Source organism: Plecotus auritus, assembly GCF_963455305.1.
Source record: "Plecotus auritus genome assembly, chromosome: 8".
NCBI lineage: Eukaryota > Metazoa > Chordata > Mammalia > Chiroptera > Vespertilionidae > Plecotus > Plecotus auritus.
This window is the reverse complement of record NC_137782.1, coordinates 117,491,198-117,512,952: the sequence shown is the minus strand read 5'-3', so window position 1 is coordinate 117,512,952 and position 21,755 is coordinate 117,491,198. Positions and strand designations below refer to the sequence as shown.

At 37.7% G+C, this 21,755-nt stretch overlaps 1 protein-coding gene across 1 annotated transcript in view; it reads right to left on the bottom strand.

Moving 5' to 3' along the window:
* The window catches only part of ZC3H6 (zinc finger CCCH-type containing 6), a 52,925-nt gene that overhangs the window by 21,865 nt on the left and 9,305 nt on the right, over positions 1-21,755 (bottom strand). The window contains exons 2-3 of the mRNA XM_080683671.1: positions 8,782-8,962; positions 4,428-4,550 (exon numbers count right to left, since the gene is read on the bottom strand). Coding sequence (XP_080539797.1) covers positions 4,428-4,550; positions 8,782-8,962 — 304 coding nt within the window. The remainder of the gene's footprint in view (positions 1-4,427; positions 4,551-8,781; positions 8,963-21,755) is intronic.

The window sequence follows — 21,755 nt, the reverse complement described above, 5'->3', positions numbered from 1 at the left end:
TTAAATTAAGTTAGATTAATTAGTTGAATGGTATCTACGTTTCTTTTTATAAAAATGTAATAACACTGATGCCTCAATAATATATTCCATGTTTTATGACTAAAAATTACTTTTAATAGGTGAGTATGAATTTTCCTCTGGAGATTAGATGTTTATCATAAAAACTTTTAAGTCTTAATATTAATTCAATTCTCTGATTTGTCATGGCCTTCACAAAAATAATCTTCATATTCCTAGTTTTTAAAATAGAATTATCCCTAGCTTTCACTTCATCTTCTCCCTAGTTTTCACAACGGCAAACATCCTGTCTCAGGGCTCCTTTCGCAGTGGAAGAGTCTCGTGGCTTCCTGAGGGTCAGAGCGCCCAGGCTGGCCACAAGCAGCCCCATTCATGCTCTAGGGCAGGGGTGGGCAAACTTTTTGACTCGAGGGCCACAATGGGTTCTTAAACTGGACCGGAGGGCCGGAACAAAAGCATGGATGGAGTGTTTGTGTGAACTAATATAAATTCAAAGTAAAGGAGCGGAGGGGAGAGCAAGAGAACCCTCCGCTCTTTCGGCTCTGCGGGCCAGATAGAACAGCTGAACGGGCCGGATCCAGCCCGCAGGCCGTAGTTTGCCCATGGCTGCTAGGGCCTAGGAGAAAGTCTCCTTAGGCTGCACATGTTCATCATCCGAATGAACAAAACACACCAGCAAGGATCTAGCAAGTGTTTTTTAAAGCCCAACTGAAAAAAGATAAAAGAAATGAGAAAAACTATTAAATTCTACCATAGCATACAGTTTCTCTGACCACTATGCTGGCTGATTATTAGGCCATCTACACTGCTAGAACATCTTGTTTCTGCCAAACAGGAAATTTCTGTCAACATGAAATAAGGGACCAGGAGGCCCTAGACCATTGGTTCTCAACCTTTCTAATGCCGCGACCCTTTAATACAGTTCCTCATGCTGTGGTGACCCCCAACCATAAAATTATTTTCGTTGCTACTTCATAACTGTAATTTTGCTACTGTTAATGAATCGTAATGTAAACATCTGTGTTTTCCTATGGTCTTAGGCTCTACAGCAGCGGTTCTCAACCTGTGGATGGCGACTCACAGGTTGAGAACCACTAGCAGGGTCGCCTAAGACCATCGGAAAACAGATATTTACATTACGATTCATAACAGTAGCAAAATTAGTTATGAAGTAGCAACGAAAATAATTTTATGGTTGGGGGTCACCACAACATGAGGAACTGTATTAAAGGGTTGCGGCATTAGAAAGGTTGAGAACCAGTGCCCTAGACAAAGGTGAGGAAAGGTGAAGATATATTAAGTCCTCTGGTCTTAATATATATTCTACTTTTGGCCTATAATTTTGTAGATGTTATATCATTTTTCTTAATTTCTTTGAGTTCTTGAAACAAAAATTCTTGCATCTCTAGGGATATATAATAGTCAATATAATGACAATAACTATATTGTTTAAGAAAATGAGTCACTTAAAACAAATGTGCTATTGTTTGTACATACAAACTGATCCTGTCCTTCACAGTAGCCCCCAAATAAGATTATATAAATTTACAATATGTATAAACTTATTATAGTACTTCTGCCACTATTTAAAATATTCTGCATCTCTTCTTTTGGAATTACTTTTAGTGACAGCCTATGAATCAAGAGTTTATAAATCTCAATCCTTGATATTTTCTGAAATAGCAATGCCCATTAAGCATTTCTTCATTCATTGGAAGAGTATCCAAATGACTTTTGACTAATTCTAAAAAATAAATCTAACTGCAAATGGTGAAATTTAGGTACCACATCAGTGTTTGCTGAAACAGAACTAATTTAGAAATTCTGTCATTAGTAGTAAAAATAATTCTAATGAATAGTTAGTTGTTCGAATGCTGAGAAATAGCATCACCATTCACTCTAAAATCACTAGACATATTGAGTATATATGTATACATATACAAATATATATTCTAATATGTACCTAACTAGGTAAAATTACTAACCAGAGTATAATTCTTTTCAAAGTTTAAAAGAAGACATTTTATTAAAACCTATTTATTCATTGGTCACTAAGTAGCCTCAATTGTAAAGATGTCAGTAGAAAAATAGAAGGCAACAGACACAGTAATGTGATTTCTAAGATCACAAGAGACTGGAAAACCAAATTAGGTGAAAGAATATAGCACTTGCAGACAAGTCAGACTGGCAGAAACTGGGCCTCAGAAAGTCTGGGGCTTTTCAGATAGGAGCACACTGACCTGAACATTCTCTAGTGCTCCTGCAAGCCCTGATCTTTCTAGCACAAAATACAGTAGTTTTTATATTGAAGACTTTGTTGAGACAGTGCAACATATTTAAGATACACACACACATAAAGTTTATTATGATGTCTTAAAATATTTCGTGTTTAAAATACTTCAAATAATTTTTGCATTTAAAGAGGTAGATGTCACAAAATTTATATGTTGAAGTCCTAACCCCAGTACCTAACAACGTGACTGCATTTGGAGATCAGGCCTTTAAAGTGGTGATTAGGCTGCTAGGATGGACCCTGATCCACTATGACTGGTGCCCTTATGAGAAGAAATTTGGAGATACAGAGAGACACCAGGGCTGTGTGATGCACAGAGGGATGACCATGTGAGGACACAATAGCAAGAAGGTGGCCATTGACAAGCCAAGGAGAAAGGCCTAAACAGACCCTTCCCTCATCCTCAGAGAAAAGCACCCTGCCGGCACCTGGATCTTAGATTTCCAGCCCCCAGTCGGCGAAAAAATAAAACTTCTGTTGTTTAATCCACCCGGTGTGTAGTATTTTCTTACGGCAGCCTAAGCACAGTAATACATGGTGTATTTTAAAGCATATATCTTGTAAAATATCTTTGCAAAATATCAGAAAGCAAAGAATAAAATTGAAAGTTTAATTTTTCCCTTTTTAAGAAGCAGTACCTCAAAATCACAATGAATACCACTTCATACCCATTAGAAAGGCTATTATAAAAAAAACCTACAGAAAATAACAAGTTTGACAAGGATGTGCAGAAATCAGAAAACCTCATGCATTGTTGGTGGGAATGTAACATGATGCAGCCTTTGTGGGAGACAGGATGGTGGTTCCTCAGAAAATTAAACACAGAATTATGATACGATCAGAAACTCCATACCTATGAGTAGACACTCATGTTCATAGCAGTATTATTTACAACAAAAAGTCAAAACAGCCAAAACTGGTTTGGCTCAGTGGATAGAGCATCAGCCTGCGGACTGAAAGGTCCTGGGTTCGATTCCGGTCAAGGGCATGTAACTTGGTTGCGGGCACATCCCCAGTAGGAGGTGTGCAAGAGGCAGCTGATCGATGTTTCTCTCTCATCGATGTTTCTGACTATCTATCCCTCTTCCTTCCTCTCTGTAAAAAATCAATAAAATATATTTAAAAAAAAAAAAAAAGTCAAAACAATCCAAGTGGCAAGTGGCCATCAACAAAGGAATTAATATACAAAGTGTGGTATATGCATGCAATGGAGTATTATTCAGCCTTAGAAGGGAACGAAATTCTGACACATGTTGTGCTGCATCATGGATGAACCTTGAAAATTTTGTAAGTTAATAACAAAAAAACAATTACTGTATAAGTCCACCTATATAGAGTACCTAGAGTGGGCAAATTCATAGAGATAGAAGGTAGAACAGTGGTTATCAGGAGCTAGGGGGGAGCTAATAAGGTTTTATTGCTTAACTAGAGGCTCGGTGCACAGATTCATGCATGGGTGGGGTCCTTCGGCCTGGCCTGCAGCTCTCTGACATGCCCAAGGCTGTGGTCGGCAAACTGTGGCTCACAAGCCACATGCGGCTCTTTGGCCCCTTGAGTGTGGCTCTCCCACAAAATACCATGGCCTGGGTGAGTCTATTTTGAAGAAGTGGCGTTAGAAGAAGTTTAAGTTTAAAAAATTTGCCTCTCAAAAGAAATTTCAATTGTTGTACTGTTGATATTTGGCTCTGTTGACTAATGAGTTTGCCGACCACTGCCCCAAGGGGTTCAGTGAGAGGGTGCAGGCCAGGCTGAGGGATCCCACCAGTGCATGATCAGGGCCGGGGAGGGACCACGGGAGGGCTCCAGGGCATGTCCAGCCTGTCTTTCCCAGTCACAATTGGCCGGACCCCAGCAGCAAGGTAACCTACTGGTTAGAGCGTCTGCCCCCTGGTGGTCAGTGTGTGTCATAGCTACTGGTCCAATGGTCAAACGGTGGAATGGTCGCTTAGGCTTTTATATATATAGATGGAAACACAGTTTCTGTTTGGGATGATGAAAAAGTTCTCAAAATGGATTATTGTGAATATGCTTACTACTACTGAACTGTATATGTTTACATGGTTAAGATTGTAAACTTTATGTTATGTGTATTTTATTACAATAAAAAAGACAATACCTGAGGAAATGGAATGTCATAATCCCTGTAGAAACCAGTTCTCTTTTTGTGGGAACTTTCTGTATGTCCGACATCTGAATCAAAGCTGTAGTCTGAACTGTCATCACTAGATGGAGAATTATGCTAAAAGAAGGAAAAAACAAATACATTACTTTGCAAATAAAAGAATATTTAACTAGTAACTAGATAAGCTTATTTCAGCCAGAGGGGCTATAACCAATAGATTACATTACCCTAGTAGGTTCTAAAGTGTTAATTAAAATTTTTTTGTTCCAAAGGCCACCCCCCAAAAAAATTCTCTAAAATTTTCTGAGGGAAAGCATATCTTCCCCTTATCTCAGGGACTTCATGGCAGCGTTTTCCTCATCATACTTTTGGCCCAAGGACTTCAAACGGGAAATAATAAATCTCTATGCTCTAAAGAAACTTTAGATATAAGTTAATCTTAAAGGAAATAAAGTTGGTTTCTTGTCACCAAAAAGGTTTCTAGAACATGCATAAGAGTATGAATTAATTTATTTTTACCTAAAATGGCTTTAGAGTTCTTATTCTATTGTATAAGTATCCTAAAGCTAAAAGATACCAAAACATTCTAAATTATAAAATAAATCTAACCCATAAAACTGAACAAAAGTGAAACAGAAATCACCAGTAATTGATAAAGTGACAAATATCATTCTTCAAGTATGAGTGCAATTTCTAAAAAAAAAAAAAAAAAAAAAAAAGTCATCAAATCTCCTCCATCTAGTCAAAATAATTACGTTCCCAGGTTGAGCATTCTTTAAAGAATTCCTAAAGGTCTTATCAGTGAAGAACTGGCTCTGTATTTTATCCTTATTGCATTCCCAGTATCTAGACCTAGAACAAACTCAGTTAAAATTTGGCTGAATTAATTGAACTCTGATGCTTTTAGAGATGTTTTCCTGTACTACATTTTTTTTAAAAAAAAAAAGTTTTTATTGATTTCAGAGAGAGGAAGGGAAAGGGGGAGAGAGAGAGAAACATCAATGATGAAAGAGAATCATGGATCAGCTGCCTCCTGCACGCGCCCTACTGGGAGTCAAGCCAGCAACCTGGGCATGTGCCCTGACTGGGAATGAACCGTGACCTCCTGGTTCATGTATCAATGCTCAACCACTGAGCCACACTGGCCAGGCTCCTCTACTACATTCTTAAATGCTTTTTAAGGAACACAAATTGTTTTCCTCTACTTTGTTTTTCAAATGTTCGGGGGTTTAGTTTTATGGTGCTGTTAGTTCTGTTTTTATTGATTTGATAAGTGATGTGAAGAAACCTTTTTACAATTATGCTATGAAATGCTTCATGCTTAACTACCTAATCTTTGTTGGTAAGGGTTTGAAATAAATATTGTCCATTTAGAAGTCAAATTTGCTCAGTTGTTCCAGCTCAAAGGAAAACCTTTCACTTAAAGAAGATAACTTGCTTAAGAAAGAAGAAGCTCAAATGAAGACACTGCTTCAGGAAGAACTATGAGAGAATAGAAGTTCTGCTTAAGGGAGAACCTTAAGGGCTCATATCCTATCTAATAAAGAGGGAACATGCAAATTGACTGTCACGCCATAACAAGATAGCTGCGCCCACAGGGGAGGCAGGGATTCCGTAACATAAAATGGCTACGCCCACGGCAGAGGCAGGGATTCAGTAATACAAGATGGCTGCACCCACAGTGGAGGCCAAGTTCCTGTAATGAGCCTTATGAGCAATCAGCAGGGACCTGAGGCTGCATGGCGCTGGGCCAGGGCAGGGGACCTGAGGCTGCGCCCCCCGCCTGGTGGGGCTTGACAGGGGACCTCAGGCCGCACCCCCCGCCCCGGCGCCAGGCTGGGGGACCTCAGGCCCACGCCCGGCGAGGCTTGACAGGGGACCTCAGGCCGTGCCCCCGGCCCAGCGGGGCTTGACGGGGAACCTTAGGGCACATCCCCCACCCGGCGGGGCTTGACAGGGGAACCTGAGGCCATGCCTCCTGCCCTGGCGCCAGGCCAGGGGACCTGAGGCTGTGTCCCACGCCATGTGGGGCTTGACTGGGGACCTCAGGCCGTGCCCCCTGCCCATGGGGCTTGACAGGGACCTTAGGCCACGCCCCCCACCCATGGGGCTTGACGGGGGACCTCAAGGCATGCCCCCCGCCCTGGCGCTGGGCTAGGGGGCCTGAGGCCACGACCCCTGCTCAGCGGGGTTTGACGGGGACCTCAAGGCATGCTCCCTGCCCCAGCCCAGGCCAGGGGACCTCAGGCCGCGCATCCCACCCTGGCGCCCGGCCAGACTACCTGAGGCCAAGCCCCCTCCCACCCCCGGCGGGGCTTGACAGGGGTGGGGCCAGCTGGGTCTGGATCTAGCCCAATGGGGGTGGGGCCAGTTGGGTCTGGGTCTTGCACTATATCGAGGCGCACATGGGTGGGTGGGGACTTGACTCTGGTTCCCATGGCATGCCCCAGACTCTGACAGGAGGAAGATTTTCATATATCTTTTACTAATTTTCTTTCATTTCTGACACTTCTATTATAGAGAAAGGGCAAATAGCAATATTAGAATATTTCCTCTAATTCATTCCCTTTTAATGTGCACGAATTTCGTGCACCGGGTCACTGGTATAGTACTAAGAAGTAATCATTAACCTGGAATTAGCAATTGGTCTACATTAAAATAGCTGGAAATGCTAATTAAAAGTTATTAAAATTTTAAGTGAAAAGGATGTTATACTTTTTCTTTCTTTTTTAGGTATTGTTGGTATCTGTTCAAAGTGTTTGAAAGTGTTCCTTTAATTTTGTTATTTTACTTATTATTACACTGGTAGTTTATTTCCTTCAATATGCTGAACTTGATTAGTAAGTACTAAAGTTCAAGTCTAAATTATTATGTTTTTTATAGAACTCTTTACAAAAAAAAAAAACATTATATCACATCATGGTGAGTGAAAAGGGCAAAAGACATATAATCCAAGAACAAATTAACAGGAAACCACTTGGTGAACCCCTTAAATATTCAAACAGTGACTGAAAGAATTTAGGGACTTCAGTGATTTCCCCAAACATGCAATCCTTTTCACAATTTTTGCTTTTGTATTCTCTGGATTTCTTTGGCCAACTATCTAATTCCCACCTATCCTTCAAGATTTACCACAAATGACCTCCATGTCCAATAGGAAGAGAATGATTTACTAAAGGATATAGCAATCAATTAAAATGGTATTTTTGGAAGATTTTAGAGTAACGTAAAAATGTTTATCTGTAATATTAGTAAGTATACAAAATATAAAATCAATTAAACAGTATGTCTCCAATATTAAGAGGAAAAATCACAGAAGAAAAAAGATTTGAAGGAAATATATCAAAATGTTAACAGTGGTTACTCTAGTTTAATTTCAGGTGGTTTCTTTTTCCTTTTGTATTTCTGAAGTGTCTTCTTGGAGTAAAGAACTTTTACCTTGGGAAAAAAAGACATGAATTAAAAAAAAAAGTTCTTATTGATTTCAGAGAGAGGAAGGGAGAGGGAGAAAGAGATAGAAACATCGATGAGAAACATCTATCGGCCCTGAGTGGGAATAGAATTGGTGCCCTCAACCAGGTTCACTGGGGACTCTACCATTTGAGAGAAACACCTGTTGGCAGTCTGTTTTCTGGAAGTTCCTTTTACTTTCCCTGTTTCATTTCACAGTTGCTATTTGTGGGTTAGTCTTATCCATTTGTACTTTTGACATTTGTGGGGATATCTTGTTACTTCATTTTTTGTAGATATTGTTAATAACTTTTTGGTTTTGACAATATCCTAATTGCTTTGTTTTTATGGGGAAAATTCAAAGTTTCAAAAACTACCTGGGTTCTCTGTCAGCATAGTTTTCCTTTCTTCTCCACCCCAACTCACATTATCTATTCAGCACTTTACTGTTTTCTTGATAGCATTTGTTTTTCATAGGTTTACTGCCTCTCTCCTTCCCTTTTCAATGTAATCTCTATAAGAACACTTGTTATTATAACCCCCAGCACATGACATGGAGACTTCCACAGCAAGCACATGATATCTGTAAATAAATCAATAAATGGATGGACAACGCCAATGCTGTTAATCTGTATCTGCAGAGAATGAAACTTTCATTCCCTAAGCTTCAGCATTCTACAAACTTTCACCAACTAAAAAGATTTATTTTAATTTGCATTAAAAATTATTTTTTAAATCTTTAAGATAATTTATGATACTCATGTTAAAAATACATTAATCACATAAATAAAAAGATATAATCCATGTTTTATAAGAAAATAAGCAATGATTTATACTTTCTAATTTTCAGTATATTTCACAAAAATTTACTGAAAATAAAAAGTAGATTCTAACTAACCTTATGTTTCTCACGTTTTCTCCTTTTGGATTTTTTCTTTTCTCTTTCTTTCTTATGTTTTTTTCTTGATTTTCTGTAGGCTTTCTCATTTTTCTGTTTCTCATCCTCTTCTGCTTCCTGTTCTTGTGTTTCTTCAAATCCTGCATCATCAATTTCACCGTCTTCTAATTCACCATCTTCTCTGTAGAAGACAATGAAATTTTTCAAATGTCCATTCTAAAACAAATCTTACAGGAACATTTCCCAAAGAAAACAAGCAGGTGAACAGAATTTAAGTTACATTAACTTAGATCAGGATTAGCAAACTTTTTCTGTAAATGACCAGATAGTAAATATTTTAAAATTGCAGGCAACATATGGTTTCTGTTGCAAGTTTTTCCTTTTATTTTAATAACTCTTCAAAAATGTAAGAACCAGTCTCAGCAGCCACAGTTTGCCAACCTCTGATTTAGATTAAGATTATTCTCACAAAATAAATGCATGAATGCAGCACCATCCCAAAGTATTACAATAGTTACCATCCACAAAAATACCTAAAAAAACTCCAGGAAGAAGTTTTTAACTTAGGGACCTTAGACAGCTAAAAACAGTTTTAAAATAAAAGCAAGAATTAATGTAGATTAAACTTCAACAAGGAAATTGCAACAGATAGATAAGTAACAAAACCTTTGCCATAAAAGCAGAATGGTAAATTCCTCAACTGGAATCTATAAAAAATAATCAGAGTAATACTCTAAATCTAATTCTACTTTCCAAATACTAGTTATCTTTACTTTTATGGAGGCTGAATCCTAGAAACAAACCTTTATATCGATTATGACATTTTCATAGTTATAGAAGCCAAAATGTTCATTAATAGTATTTTAAGTGCAAATTAACCAACTGACCTACATGGGAAGATAAATACGTAATTTTAACATTTAATCCTGCTTCCATACAGTTTGAAAAAAAATGCAAACTACTACAAATAGTAGATGGTAATGCATAAAGACAGATGTCTTTGTGTTACTGAAAGCAAATGAGAAGCGCCCAAACCATGGTTTATGCATTTAAAAGATACTTTAAAGTTCCTAGAAATGTGTGATTTCTAAAATACAAAACTGATCATGTCACTCTCTTGCTAAAAATCCTCAGGGATGACGTGATGGCTCACATTGCTTCAAAACAAACCACTGGGGATGGAGGAGGCATTCTCAACAAGATAGGCCATGAGCTGGAGCTACTGGACAGTGGTATGTGTATATAAGGGTTCATTCTACTATTATCACTTTAGGGTTGAAGTTTTCCATGATAAAAAAACGTTATCAATGACCTGAGGTTGTCAAAACTCGATACTACCCAAAGGCTCTTTATCACTGAGTCTCTGCTTACCTGGCTACTTTCAATTTCTTCCAAGCCTGAAACATTGCTTTAGAGACTCTCATTGCCCTGCTCCTCTCAACACCCACCCCTTCACTCCTTCACCTGGCTAATTCCAATTCAATCTTTAGGACCCAGTTTAGATATCACTTCCTTCAAGATGTCTCCACTGACTACACAGGTTTAAGTGAGATGCTCCATCCTAAGTATTCCCCCAATAACTCTACAAATTATGTTTGAATGAGTTGTGCACTGGTTGGTGGAAGCAGGGTATATATCTTCCAAAGCTGTGTCTCTAACTCCTAGCATGGTGCATGCTATTTACAGAATAACCAAATATATAACATCCCTAACCCTTTCCATTATAGAATAGGCCCATGATATTACCCCAAACTGACTGTGAAATCAATATTATTAGCCCCCAGTTCCTATTATAGAAGCAAAGAAGTATATATCCATTCAGGTGAACTTCAAAATTTCTTGTGAAGACCTGACATCCTGGCTGTTTTAATTAAAAAATTCTGAACATTTATAATACACTAAAACCTTATGGCCCCAGAAAAATGAGTGCATATATTCACCAAAAGACAAGTATTAGGATGTTCTTAGCAACTTTGGTCATAATAATGAAAAAAATTATAAACAACCTAAATATCCATGAACATGTGAATAGACACATAAATTTTGCCTTACTTACGTAATACTATTAAGAAAAAATTAACTACTTCTATACACAATATGAATGAATCTTATAATTATGAGAAGAAGCCAGACACAAGAGATTCATTTGATGCCATTAACATGCACCATGAATCCATGCTTACATGTCAGAATAGTGATAACCTCATGGAAGGTTGTAACGGACAAATACCAGGTACTAAGCCTTCTGGGTGTTGAGATATTATTTATATTTATCTGTGTGATGATATTATATACACATATACATGTGTAAAACTTCATCCAGTTGTACATTTAAGAACTGTGTGCTTGTCCTAGCTGGATAGCTCAGTTGGTTAGAGCACTGTAATGATATGCCAAAGTTGTGGGTTTGATCCCCAGTCAGAGCACATATAAGAAGCAACCAATGGGTGCACAGATGGGTGGAACAACAAACCCATGTTTCTCTCCCTTCCTTTCTCTCAAACCAATAAATAAAAATTAAAAAAATCCTGAGCTTTGCCATCTGTATTTACACCATAACATTTAAAATACAAACAACAAAAAGTCCTATAGGTGGCCATTGTCTCCTCCTACTTGATTCATATTCATAAAACCACTGATTCATATTCAGCATTTTGACTAGAGCTATTTAAATATATAAAGTATTCAAGGTGAAAATGCTGCATAGAATTTACTAGTAAGTCCTTCTACTTTACATAAATTGTTTTACTGTGAAATATGGGACATTTATATTTGTTATTAGACATAAAACACCAAAATTTTCCTTGTTGTTAATTCTCACCCAAGGATATTTCCATTGATTTTTAGAGACAGTGGAAGGGAGGGGGAGAGACATACAAAGAGAAATGTCAATTGGTTGCCTCCCACACACACCTCAACTGACACTGGGGATTGAGCCTGCAACTGAGGCATGTGCCCTTAACCAGAATCGAACCTGTGCCCCTTAAGTCAGTGGGCCAACACTCTAACCACTGAGCAACATGCCAGGGCAAAACATGTGAAGTTTTATTTCTCTTTCTTCTCTCTTAGCCTATTTATCATTTCAGCATTCAAACAAGTTTAAACTTGTGATTTTATGCTTGGTAACAAAAAATAGGATAGAACAAGGAAATAAAGAACAATGATCCACACTTCTATGAAATGCTTCCAAATGTTTTTTTTTTTTTTTTTTTTTAAACAGCTTTGGGCACATCTGGAAGACATGTGTGGGATAATGGAAAGAGGAGACTTAATGGGAGGGAAGCTGGATTCTAATTCTAGCTCTGTCACCAGAATAAAATAAAGCTTCCTTAATTGACACCTACTGACGTACCAGACATTAATCCAGCTCTGCAAAGAATTAAGAAATAGAAGACATAACAAAATAACCAAGGGTGCTAGCATTCTCTAAAGTTTGAGTTATCTCAACACTATAGCGAAAGCTGTTTTGTTTACTAAACCCAAGGTAATTTTTGAAATTTAATAAATCAAAGAGGAGTTCCTAGATCAATTATATATGGATGACTCTTAATGTAAAAAGAATAGTGATTATGTCCTTTTAAGAGTCATATTCCATTTACAGAAATGTAAATAACTGTCCAGTTATTAAACAAAATTACTTTTAAAAAAAATGTTTTTAGTCTGGCTGGCATAGCTCAGTGGTTGAGCATTGATCTATGAACCAGGAGGTCACAGTTCAATTCCCAGTCAGGGAACATGCCTGGGTGCGGGCTCGATTCCCAGTGTGGGGCATGAAAGAGGCAGCTGATCAATGATTCTCTCTCATCATTCATGTTTCTCTCTCTCTCTCTCTCCCTTCCTCTCTGAAATCAATAAAAATATTTTTAAAGTATTTAAAAATATTTTTATTGATTTTTTTAGAGAGAGAGAGAGAGAGGGGGAGGGAGATAGAAACATCAATGAGAGAAAAACATCATCCATCAGCTGCCTCCTGCACACTCCCCTCTGATTAAGCCCACAACGGGGCATGTGCCCTGACCGGGAATTGAACCATGACCTCCTGGTTCATAGGTCAATGCTCAACCATTGAGCCACACCAGATGGGCACAAAACTGTTTTTAAAAGAATTTATCTTTTAGACAAATCCACAGACAGAAAGATTAGGGGCTGCCAGGTAGATTAGAGGGAGGAATTCAGAATGACTGCGTTGGTTTTTTGAGTGATAAAAATGTTCTAAAATTAGACAGTGGTAATGGTTATACAACTCTGTGAATATCCTAAAAACCAGTGAACACTTTAAATGGGTGAATTCTGTCTCAATAAAGCTGTCATTTAAAAAATTATAATCAAGTAAAAAAGGTTTTATCTCTTGATTTAAATATGTGGATTGGAGACAACTGGAGAAAATTATAGCACACTGTGGTGTATTAGTAAATTAAAGACGAATTGGTCAGTGCTCTTACTGCCCCTGATATGTTCCTATTTTGAGGTCATTATTCACTAAATCCTCATAAACTGATGTGCCTCGATAGAGGAATCTACTTTTTTCCATTCTGGTTTTGTTGACTAGTAAAATAAATGAACTAGAACCATTCAGTATTACCTACACAGGCATTCTGCTTCTTCATGCTGCCCAGAGGCTCCTGTTACAAACTACAGGTCAGAAGCTACGTATTTGGAAGAAATACAAAATTCTCACTAAAAGGCAATACCAGTACTCCTGATGGATACTACACAGACACTACTCATGAATATGAGCTTCTTGGGATAAGTTGTATGATCATAAGAAGGACATCTCCCAGAATATCCCAAGCGACTGTGAGAGGATATCCAGTACCTCTTCACAGTCTGGGAGCAGACATTAGAATAGACTGCTTATCCTAAAACCAACAGAACACAAATTTCCTAAGTGCTTGAAACTATGCCCTGATCCAACGTCCTCTCTCCCTTCCCATGGATGATAGGTAGGTGAGCTGCTCTTCATATTTCCACATTGCTATACAGACAGGCCCAACCACAGGTGACCTGAGCCTTGGCGGAGCACCCTGTGATCCTCCAGGGTATGGAAGATAGGAGGTCCTGGAGGTGCTGCTATAAGACTCTCACCCACCTCCCTGCTTTATGGAGGCTGCTGTAAGGCAGGTTCTCATCCACTTTGCCAGCTCCTTACACGACCCCTCAGGCTAAAAAACTGCTTAGCTACAGTATGGAAACTTTTCCTCATGTTACCTATGACCATCTGGCCTCTTGGGGGTCAGTATTCTCCTGCTGGTTGAGGGACATGAGGAGCTAACAATGCTGATTGAGAATGCCTATGTAAGTAATGAACTGGCTGAATCTGTCAGCAGGCTTCACAGAAAACTCGCCTGAGTTTCCTAGGCTTTGCCTGCACCTTCCTTCCCCTATCTTCTCTCTCAACCTTTATAGCTTACATGGGACCCTCTCGATTAAGCTTTGACCCAACTTTCTACCAAACTAGATACTTAACCCTTAAGGCAAGTACTGGCTGGTCATACTGGGGCCATGGAAGAGCTACCTGACATGTCTTTGTGATTTTATGTTTATCCCCAACTGGCCCTTGAACATTTATGTCCTAAATGGCTTGCTGTATTTGTTTCAAAAAACGTTTCCCTTTACAAACCACCAGTGGTAAAATCTGGGTATCTACAGCCTCCAAAGCACTTTTGCCTTTATCATTTATCCAACACATTTTGACACCTGAAATGTATCTGGTTGGTTGAAACTCAGCTTATCCTTTTTTACAATCTACAGCCATGGCAATTTTTACTTGGCTTGTTTTATTTCTTGAGTCAATCTTAGCATTTGTCAAAGCCTCAACCCAAATACAAATTCTTTCAGGAATGGGACTTGGTACAAGTAATTCCTTTTTTTTTTTTTTTAAATATATTTTATTGATTTTTTACAGAAAGGATGAGAGAGTGATAGAGAGTCAGAAACATCGATGAGAGAGAAACATCGATCAGCTGCCTCCTGCACACCTCCCACTGGGGATGTGCCCGCAACCAAGGCACATGCCCTTGACCGGAATCGAACCTGGGACCCTTCAGTCCGCAGGCTGACGCTCTATCCACTGAGCCAAACCGGTCAGGGCCAAGTAATTCCTTTTTGTTTTTACAACTGAATGTGGCTCTTCTAGTTTTCATTTCCTGAATCGACATGCTTACTCATATTTGCGTCATCAAAAATCTAACTTGCATATACAAGTAACACTTATATGTAACATGTAATAATTAGACATTTATAGGTATTTCTTTCCCATGTCCTCCAGGAGGCCATGCTTCTCTGGGAGTGTCTAAAAAGATAGTGATTTCTCTGGAGGAAAAAACTGTTATTCCCTTTATGCTAGAATCATGAGGGCTCTATTTTCAACTATGGGAGTCATATAACTTGGAAATTTATAAAAAATGTGTTACTAACATTGAAGGTCTGGGCTGGGGGTTGGGGACAGACTGGGACAAGTCATTGGGGGGAAAGGGGACAGATGTAATACTTTCAACAATAAAGAATTAAATAAAATAAAAATAAAAGCATGGAACATACAATTCTGTACAAATTCAGATAATGACTAATGATAATAAATGATTATGTTACTGGTTTATGTATTCTCCCCAAAAAAGTTACTAACACTGACTGTAAAGGTAAATAATACTGTAAAGCCCTAGCAGTACACCAAACTAAAGTCATTGCTCCAAGTAGTTGTAGGTAACAGCGTAGCCCTAGATCCTGCTGCCCACGGAGTAATGAATGCCACAGGGAAAGTTGACCAATCTATACTCAAACTAAAAGAAAAGAGAATGTGGCCATCAAAAGTGGACTCTGAAGGAGTCTTAAGATCTGGTCAAAGTGAGGGTCTCTTCAGTTATCACTCTAAAATGCCTTCCAGCTTCTCCTTGTAATAGTTGTGGCTGCTCCTGCTTCTCCTCCAATGCCTGGTCTCCAGAGTCAGATATGCTACTGCACAGCTGCCATTTCATCAAATGGCACAAAATTTTATTTTGCAACACAAGGTAAACAAAGGGATTCTGATATTTAGTCAAGTTAAATACCAAGCAAGGTCTCTGATAATAACTTCCACAGAGATCATAACCCACATAGCAGTGAACCTATAACTACTGCTCTGTGTGGGTAGGACTAAGGGGTGGGACAGAGGGCAGTTAAAATAAAACTCTGCCTAGTTCCCCAGCATGTCTACACAAAAGTGTTAACTATAGATCCCTGAGCCTAACAGACAACTCTCATATACTTCAACTATCTCTATAAAGCAATGCCTGTGCTTTGTGACATAAGCAGAAAAAAAAGGAAGAATTTCTAGTTCCTAAATGAATCAATCATAACTTAACACCTAGAATTCCTCCCACTATGTAATACACTTTTCATTCTCCTGTTATTCTCTCCCCTTTCAGCAAATAGAAACACACTAAACTCATTTCTTACCCAGCAAACAGGTAAAAAAGAAAAAAAAAAAAAAAAGCAAGCTCTGGTGGAGTTTCATTCTTCCTTGAAAGCTAATTATAGAGCCTTTTATTGAACAAACTATAAAATATGTAAATATAAGTTAAAATTCTAAAGATTAAGATGATGCTGAGATTAAGATTAGTTTTCAGAGGGGCATGCCAGAAACCCTGGACTAATTCTTAGATGTGAGCTGCAAACTTGGCTCTGCATTTCAAGAAACAAATTTTAGGTGTAAGACAAAAGTGCTTCCAGGACAAAAAAAAACCCAGACCACTTATTCAAAAGAATCACATTTTTTTTGTGGGAGTGAGATCAGAGAGATATTTGTCCTGAGTTCTCATGAAGACACTATTATCTGGCACAATGGATACTATCGATAGTGTCCATATAGTCAACTCAACAGCTTATGACTTACAGCATACTCCAATGTGAAGAACATGCTGCACAGTTCAATTGAGAAAAAGCAATTAATTGAAGAAACAAAGTAATATTGTTCAAGTACACAGTGCCCCATGTTCTGATTTAATCCAGGGATGAAATCCACATCTGGAGAAGTGATTCTCAAAAACTATGTATATAAGAATTTTCTGTCAGAGAAAAAAAAAAAGCCATAAATTCATTTAGAAAATATTTATTCATCACCTAAGTGGGGATACAATGGCAAACAAGAAAGAGACATGGTTTTCTCTAATAAAGTTTTCAATCTAGTGGTGGAGGTGACAGACAGACAGACATCAAAGAATCACAAAAAATAAAGTAACAACCATACAAGTATATGAAGAAGATAAATAGTGCTATGAGCACACACAGTAGGGGAAAGTCTGAAAGGCTCTCCCTGAGGAAGTCATGAATGAACTGAGATGAAGAGTTAGCCTGAGAGACAAGGGTGGGCCTCAGGCAAACAGGAAATAGGATGAACAAAATTTCTGTGTAGAACTGAGACAAGGCCAGTATCACTGGCTCATAAAGAAAAGGGGGGAGGCTGATTCAAAAGTATGCTGAAGTGACAGGTGGCACTGGATCACACAGAGCTTTGAGCATCCTGAGAAAATGAGGAAGCTCTGAAGTTTTCAGGAAAGAAGGTGATGTAATTAGGCTTCCATTCTGACTGAAAGTGAAAAACAGACCTAGAGAAAACAAACAGGTGCAGGGAAGCAGTTCAGACACACTACAGTAATCCAGTGAGAGCCCACAATGGAATGTACATGGGAGATTCTGATGCTAGCCACACCCACTGTCACTAATGAGAATGCTTTTCCCCCAACAGTGTTGAGGCAGAAAAATTAGTTGAAAACAACTAACACCGAGAAATCAATAGGCTATTACCCTTCAGACAATCTTCCATGAATATTTCAAACATTCCCATAATTTATACCTTTAAAATGTTACTTCATTATTTCTACTGAGGCCATTCCTTTTAATAGTCAAGATTTTCCTTAAAAATAGGCTATGAATGAACAATGAGTTTATTTTCTATATCCTAGCAGTACATAATACCAATCATTTCAGTCTCAAAAATGTCAAAGTATGTGTGTGTATACATATATATACATAGTATATGTATACACATATATATGTGTACAGATATATATATATATATACACATACCACCTGCTGTAGGTAATGAATATATCAGTAATGTACTAATGAAACATCTAAATTCAAGCAATGTAGCCCCCTGATGAACTAACTTCCAAGTATAAATTTGGTACAGAGTACACCATGAAGTTATAAAAGACCTCTGAACAAAGAAAAGGAGTCCTCAGAGGGAGATTTATGTTTTTATTTAAACACATTTTCAGAAAATAAAAATGATTAAGAACAAATGAACTATACATACATTCAAACGAAGGCCTTGAAAATGGGCAAAACCAAAATAACAAGAATAAAAATAATAAATATAAGGGCAGAAATCAACAAAATAAAGATAAAAAAGATAGCAGATGTAAATAAAGCTTCAGGATATTTTTCAGAGGTAGAACCATCCACCACTCACTATTGCGTACCAGTTGGTCTCAATAGCCCTGCAGTCACTCTAATATAGACATGAACAAAAGAAATGTAAATGATGCCATTTTAGCTCTGTCTTTAAAAGAGGACAAGTTAACTTTGCTGTTTTCCTCACAAAGGCCAAATACCACCTGGAACAGAACCTTTAAAAACCGGGCTGTTGGACGATTATGGATCCATGACTTTAACAAGTAATTTAAAAACAATGCTCAATAATTTTTAGTCTACATATTTTATTATGTAATTCTTTCACTATCTTTGATTCCAGCTAATGTGTTCATAATAAAATAATTCTGAAGTTACATCTCGATTCAAAATTTGCAGTAAAAAAAACCACAAACTAGTGTGATAATTAACAATTATTGAGCACTTACTATGCTGCCAGCTATGTTGGATCATTTATTTTATTGTCATGTGAAATCTATGAAATACTATTATTATCCCAATTAATGAGGCACAGAAAGGAGGCAAAGAGCTGAACTAATTGCTAGCTGATGTCACAGCTAGAATCCAAACCCAGGCACTCGATTTCCAGACCCATCATCTTAACCATGTTGCTTTAACAGCTACACACTGTTTGTTCTTAGGAAGAACTTGCAAATATCCCAAACACTTCACAGTAGCTGATATAAAGATTTAAGAACCTCACCAACTAGTAGGCAGAATATGGGGCTGTTTACTGTAAAATTCTTTCCACATTTTTATATGTTAAAAATTTTCATAATAAAATATCAGGAAAAGAAAATTTCATTGATGCAGCATTTAGGTGTTAAGAGATGATACAAAGAACTATTAAAATCTGAAAGCTGCATTTCTAACATGCAAAAGTAAATGAGTTACTTCAATTCCACAGGAGTTATTTTAATGACTGTCAGGAAATAGTAGCCAGACGAGGCCAGTTAGATTGTCAAAATTTTTATTATACAGATTTTTTAAAAAGAGGTAACAATATTTAAATGATGCAGAGATGGAAAATGGGTCTCCCTACTTCATTTCAGATCTCAGACAAGTTGATCAAGAGTGGTGCAGGGTAGGTAACAACCTACTAGGTGAAAGCCTCCACATCCAAATCAGAAGAGGGAAAGAAAAGAGGAGAATGCTGGAAAAAATAAAAATGCTGTTTTTACTAAGATTTGCTATTTAATTAAAACAAAACCGGGCTAAGCACCAATATCCAGGTAAGAGTGGAATACTAATGAGGCTGCCAGAATAGCAATTTTCACCTAAAGTTAAAGACTCAAACCAAAAAAAATAACACACACACACACAACCACCACCACCACCACCACCAAAAACAACCCTAAAACAAACCCTTTAATGAGGGTTCAGGGTTCTGGCAAAGTGAAGTCACCTGTAACTGGAAATTAAAGTAGGAATGTTAAACAAGAACAATAACTAACAATAGATTTCTTAAAAGGACGAATTAATGCTTTAAATTCATGGCATGTTAAAACTGAATACTTAAGTATTCAGTTCTACTCTCATAGTAGGGTAGAACAGATGCTCTAAAGCGGGAAAGATCTGGGTTCAAGTCTTGCTTCCCAGTCTTATACTACCTTGAACTTGAACAAATTATCTCACAAGTTCTTATATGAACTTGAACAAATTATCTCACACTCAATGCTCAGGTTCCTCATCTATACTAGTTAAAATGGGATTAACCAATTTACTATTGCAGATTAAGGATTGAGACAGTTAGGTAATCACTTATCACTATTCCTAGCAGACAGTCCTCAACTAAAATTTCCTTTCCTCTTGTGATTTACTTGAAATAGATGCATTTGAATAAAATGGGTATGCTAGACTACAGTTACTTTCATTGAAATTGGGGAAGGTTATAAATCCAAGAGGCATGGATTCTAAGGGAAAATTGCCCATATTTTCCTTCAGAGAATAAATAACAATGAAAAATTACCAAAACAAGGAAAAGCAAAAAGGAAGCTAAAGTGCACCAAGTTTGAAGACTGTTCATGAGGGCATTTCTGCTTTTCCTACAGTGTGTGTCAAAGCTACCATATTTGTAAAGTCTCCTTAATTTAACAAAATACAAGATGGAATGAGGCACCTAGTGTCAGAGTGGCAATGGTGACAACAGATATTCATGATGACCCAAAGTAACTTAGAAAATGATAAAACAGTACTATTTAGTAAGATAGGAAGGCACACCAACTATTTTATTTACAAAGAGTTCCTTTGAAAATATTTAAATAAAATTGGCTGCTGATAAATGTTAATTCCCCAACCCCATTCAATGCCAGAAGAAAAATTAAGAATTTTTAAATATAGCCTTAAACTTGTACATTTGACATCATGAAGGAAAAGCATTCCATTCCGCAAACAGCCTTTATGCCATAAGCAGAGACAGACTATTACATGACTCAAAACTGTTAACTCACTTGCCATAGTTCTTTTATTTTTTTTAAATATATTTTTATTGCTTTCAGAGAGGGAGAGGTAGAGAGAAATAGAAACATCAATGATGAGAATCATTGATCGGCTGCCTCCTGCATGCCCTACACTGGGGATCAAACCCGCAATCTGGGCATGTGCCCTTGACCGGAATCAAACCCAGGATCCTTCAGTTCACAGGCTGACGCTCTATTCACTGAGCCAAACCAGCTAGGGCCATAGTTTTTTTGGGTTGTTTTTTTTGAGACATTTAAAATTTTTTTCTTTTCGTATTTCATATATTATCTGGGATATCTCACCGAGCTAAAATTCACTTACTTTCGTTTCCTTTCAGTTCCTCCTCTTAATTTAGGCTCTTCAGTATAGACTGGAGAAACTAGAAATTCAACAGAAACAAATCCCAGCAAATAAAATACCCTTAGAATTTGAAAGCCAGAAAGCAATCTTTTAGGTATGATATCAAACAAAAGTTGAAAAAGTCTTGAAGGATGAATCTACAATGAGCTGAGTGAAATTGCCTCTGATCCAATATCTAAAAAGGACCCTTGGTCTATAAGTGTCCAACTTCCCAAATTAACTGATACCAGATTAACTATAATATGAGGTACTGGGGCTTCAGGATTTGGGGAGTGTGATAGCAGAATTTTTTTAAAAGATGCTCCAAAATTAGGCTTTGGCTTAAGTATCGAGCTAAAGCATGTTTCTCCATTGTGCCTTGGCTGGCTTCAAGTCACTTCTGGTGTCCCTGAATGTGACGTGATCAGGGATTGCATGACATTAGGTCAGTATTATCCAATCAGGGTAACAAGGTCATATATAAGAAAGCCATGTCATTTGAATTCATTGTTAGTACCTGCATATTTATTTTCTAAGTTAAGAAGATATTTTAGGTACAATTTAAAATGAGAATCTCCTTGTGTGCTTTATATATTGATATATTGACAATTTACCACTTAGATAAGTATAAATGTATACTGATGCAAGAGAAAAAGGTTGCAATTAATGATGATTATAAGAGCTACTTTTCGGCCCTAGCCAGTGTGGTTCAGTTGGTTGAGCATTGATTGGTGCACCAAAAGATATTGGGTTTGATTCCTGGC